This window comes from Phalaenopsis equestris, unplaced genomic scaffold, assembly GCF_001263595.1.
Source record: "Phalaenopsis equestris unplaced genomic scaffold, ASM126359v1 Scaffold000196, whole genome shotgun sequence".
NCBI lineage: Eukaryota > Viridiplantae > Streptophyta > Magnoliopsida > Asparagales > Orchidaceae > Phalaenopsis > Phalaenopsis equestris.
This window is the reverse complement of record NW_018164638.1, coordinates 276628-281373: the sequence shown is the minus strand read 5'-3', so window position 1 is coordinate 281373 and position 4746 is coordinate 276628. Positions and strand designations below refer to the sequence as shown.

General features: G+C 34.5%; 1 protein-coding gene across 3 annotated transcripts; it reads right to left on the bottom strand.

Moving 5' to 3' along the window:
* Positions 1–235: 235 nt before the first annotated feature.
* On the bottom strand, positions 236–3913 carry LOC110022529 (the record flags this gene model as incomplete). Of its 3 annotated transcripts, none has more annotated exon segments than XM_020721518.1 (5): positions 236–302; positions 396–477; positions 582–1919; positions 2038–2130; positions 3715–3913. In XM_020721518.1, coding segments are annotated over 5 exon segments (1611 nt in total), but the record flags the coding sequence as incomplete, so codon positions are not given.
* Positions 3914–4746: the final 833 nt, after the last annotated feature.

The following is a 4746-nucleotide window of genomic DNA, read 5'->3' as shown; positions in this document are numbered from 1 at the left end:
CTAACACCTAAAAATTTCATAGTCAGGTAGAATTCACTTAAATTTTTAATACCACATGAAAAATACCACCTTAACCATATTTTTGAAAGCGAAATACACCTTTTAATGAATAAGATCATAGCACTAAGGTGTTATAAATATAAATATTAAACTTTAAGTGTTGAATATGCAAATACATAAGAATTATGTGGTATGTATGTAAATTTCCCTAACTGGAAATGTTTGGAGTACGTACCCAACAGAATAGCAGCTTATGTTTATACTCCCCCATAAGGTAGTCGAGAGCACTGTCAACATTATATCTACAGAGAATAAAGCAATCTTTGTCATTAAACATCATAAGAAATCAAAGACAACAAAAATTAGAGAAATTTAAAAATCAATGGAATCCTTACTTCCTCCTTGAGGACCAAATCCCTATGTGAAAATTGTCAAAGCAGAACTTCAGAAAATCGTCACAAAATGGCCTTTTAAAAACTGGCAATAAAAACAACAGATTAGCAAGAGGTAAATAAAACAAATCAAAGTTAGTATATAGAGTTTTATCTCATAAAAATTTAAACTTGCAAAGTTTAGCGTACTTGGTTTCCCCCCAATCTTCTTCTCAACTCTATAATTACTATAATAATCATTGACTATATCACAAAGTAATCCATTCAGATCAAGAACAAGAAGCTTTTTTCTCGCTCCGCCTGTCACCAATCTTTCCGGTGGCATCGAGCCAATTTCCTGAACTTCTTTCTCCTTCTCCTCTGAAGCAAAGCTAAAAGAAGAAGCAATTCTTTCTTTTCCCTGTGTTGCCTTATCTACATTAATGCCCGCTGACATGAACTTCAAAGGGTGCTCAGACAGATTTTGAGAGTAATCGAAACCAATTTCGCACTTAGGGACCTCTTTCGTTTTGTTCGAAGTCTGAAACGAGAAAGTAGTCTCTTCCTCATTAAGTGAATCCAAACGGTTATTGTCTCCATAAGATTTGCCTACAACCCAATCTACGACTCCCGTGATTGGTGATGGAGGCAAGCTCAACTCCGCTTTGAAATTAGCATATAAAACTTTCTGGTTAATTTCGATAGAAATGGTTGAAGAAACAGAGCGTCCGGCAAGATTTTCTTCTGTCTCTTTAATTGTTTTTTGATACGCCATTTCGGAGTTTTCGTTATGGCGACATTCAGTTACTGGGGGTGTTGAATCAATCTTATGTTCAGTGGCAACTTTGGTGGAGTGTGAGGGGTAGTTTGACGTCCCGTCAACAATATCATTTTCCGCCGCAATAGCTTTACTTAAAATCCCTTCATTTATGTAAAATTGTGAATCAGTCTCGCCATTGATGTTATTTCGAATTTCTGAAAATTCACCACCAGGCTCTGTCAAACCATTATTTACATCAACCAAATTTTTGCTCGAAGAAAAATCTAGACGGACCTTTTTCTCTGAACCATTTTCAGTAAAATCAGGCATACTATCTTTTTTCCTTTTCAGAGAAGTGTTTTGTAGCTTCAAAGTGCTCTTACAGTCATTCTGATTTTCAAGCTCTTCATGGGAAATACTTTCTTTGAATGCATTATTATCTTTCTCATCTAATGAAAGATATCTATTCACTGTAGCAGAATGTGTAGCTTCTGATGAAGTATCAGAAGAAGGGAAAGCTTGATCAACTTGAGATAAGAGAGCTTCGCCAGATTGGAAAAAGTTGGATCTTTGAGATTCCTTATTTGGTACCAAGTAAGGCGTCGTTGCTGAAAAAACTAAACTTTGTTCAGAACAGCTTCTCGAACTGCCTGCCAAAGCATCAGCCTTGTTGCTAAGTAACGCATCTGAATAGCTAAATTCCTTCTGGGACGAATACGATCCTGTTGTAGAAGCCTCAGCAATCTTTCCGGCAGAATCTACTACAGCCTGAGCTTCTGCGTCACCTTCTTTATCAGCCAATAACATCAAGTTACTACCCACAGAAAGTTCATTGGTTAAATCCATTTCAAACAGGACCTCCCTAACTATTGTTAATGAATTCTTCATTGGTTTTCTTCCACTTACCATTTAAGAATGCAACGAAACCATTATTCTCCACACTAGCTTCGTCAAGTTCTACCTCTTTTCTTTTTGATCTCCATTGCTCTACGTGATGCCCTGTGCGAAATTAAAAAAAAAGTACACCATTGTAAGGTTTAATATGAACTTCTCCAATGAACATTTTAGTTTTTGAGATTATTTCATATGTAAAAATTGCTATTTGGATTTCGCTGCTCCAAACTATTTTAAAGCAAAAATTTTATAGTATCCCATGGTTTCTATCTAGCTCATAAATGGAGAGAAGGGATAAGTTTAAGTTATTTATCTCCAATAGTTGTAGAAGGAAACCACGTCTAGTTATTTATCCCATTTTAGTTTAGGATTCTCACGTCTTTGAATTTTATTATTTTTTTCCTTCAAATCTATGGCTTACTTTTTCCACATTTATTGAATCGCCGCAACTGTTCTTTGGGATTTCAATTGCATTATTTATTCTGAATTGTTTGCATTTTGCTGTTCCCCCCCCCCCCCCCCCACCCCGCGGCGCCCCAGCCTCTACCCCCCTCCAGGAAGGTGGTACTCTATGAGTCTATATTGTTTGAGATGGTGGTTTACATAGTTTATTGGCTTGGTTTTGTGAAGAAAGAGCACAATAGCCATGCCTTCTTGGAATTACGTGATTAGTAGGACAAAATTGACCAGAATTTTTTTGAGAATTTATGTAGTTTTGCTATGTAGTCTATTTGGATTTCACTGTTCCCCACTATTTTAAAACAAAAATTTATGGTATCTAATGGTTTCTATTTAGTTCATAAATGGAGAGAAGGGAAAAGATTAACATAAGTATGAATTATTCGAGAAGAACTTATGAAATTTTGTAAATCTATACTTAGTAAAACACTGGTGGTGTTAATTATTGAAAATCAATTTAAATGTTGTTAAAATGTAGTAAATATTTCACATATATTCTTAAAACTTAGAATTTTAATGACTGGGAAGAGTATGCATAATGAGGAGAAGTCGTATATGTATTGTAAATCATATCATGCATCTTCTTCAATCCTATTTCCTCCTGTTTTACTAAATCCTGAATTTCATGAATCAAGTTATGAGCAACATTTAAGATATATTCAACTTCTCCTCATTATGCATCTCCTTCCCTTTCATTCAAATTCTAAACCTTAAGAATATCTGTGAAATCCTTACTACAATTTAACAGCATTTAAAATAACATTCAATAATCAACAAAACCAGGATTTTACTTAATATAGATTTGCAAACTTCCATAAGTCCTACTCAAACAAACCATACTTATAGCTAAACAAACCCAATCCAATGCTCCACATTGAACGTTAAATAGAAAAGAGATCAGCAACAAACTCAAGCTTCAAGCGGTAAACGTAACAAAACACAGTAAATTCTCAAAACATTATTTTCAGCTCTTCTTCACAAACCCTAGCAAATAAACCACATAAACACCATCTCGACCAATATATACACATCCAGCACCATCTTCATCGATTCAAACAAAAAAAATACAAACAATTCAGAAAACATAATACAATCAAATTCCCAGAGATCAACTGTGGCGATTCAACAAACGTGGAAAAAGCAAGCCACGTATATGAAGAAAAAAATTAATAAAAATCAAAGATGCGAGAGTCCCAAACCCTAATAGCTATCAATAGCCATGAAAAGCACCTGAGACCTCCGCGAATGCCCGCTTTGTCATTCCTCCTTCTGCTCTCAGCCCTTCGAATCCAAACTAGGATTTTTTTTAGGGTTCGAACTTCAGATGACCGAATTCGATAAGCTTTGCTGATTAAAAACTACCGATAGTAATGGTGGTCAGAGTCGTGACCTAGTTATTCGCTGAAGCTCCGGGAAACGAGTTTTCCGGTTTGTGCGTTTCCCGTTATAGATTAGTTGATTTGTTATTTAATTTAAAATTAAATAATTAATTATTACATAATTTTTAAATTTAAAAAAAATCATAAATATAAAAGGGGAGAGGAGAATATGGGAGAAGACTTGATATTGTATTAGTGGGTCTATAGAGTATTTATAGACACACATTGATATAAAAAGAGAGTGTATTAATAAATGAAATAAATGTCAATTTAATTGTCATCTATAAACAAAAATCTTACTAATTTCAACACTTCATATTTATATATAAAAAAATGTATGTATATATTCTTCTACAGTGGAGACCCGATAAGTAAAATCATCAAGACATTTGATTTCATATTCGTGCAGGTCTCAATCTCATTTATAATGAAGATCTACTCTCAAGTGATTTCAATGTATCTATAAACGTGCAGACGACGACATGGATCGCACCACGTCATGTGTCCAGCAACGTGTTGTGATTCACACTGTCGACTGCAATTTTGATTTATCAAAAGTAATATTTTATCGTTTTTATTTATAAACGTGCAGACGACGGCATGGATCGCACCGCGTCATGTGTCCAGCAGCGTGTTGTGATTCACACTGTCGACTACAATTTTGATTTATCAAAAGTAATATTTTATCGTTTTTAAAGTATTGTTATAAGGCATTTTTGTGAGGCCTTTTGTATTTGAAGTTATAGGTATAGATTGGTGGCCATTTTCTTCTGCAGAGTTGTAGTCTACATGCTGATCAAAATATCAACATTAATCAATCAAAATGTATACACTATTGGGTCGCATATATTAGAAAATATTGTAAGTTATGTTTTTCGGTCAT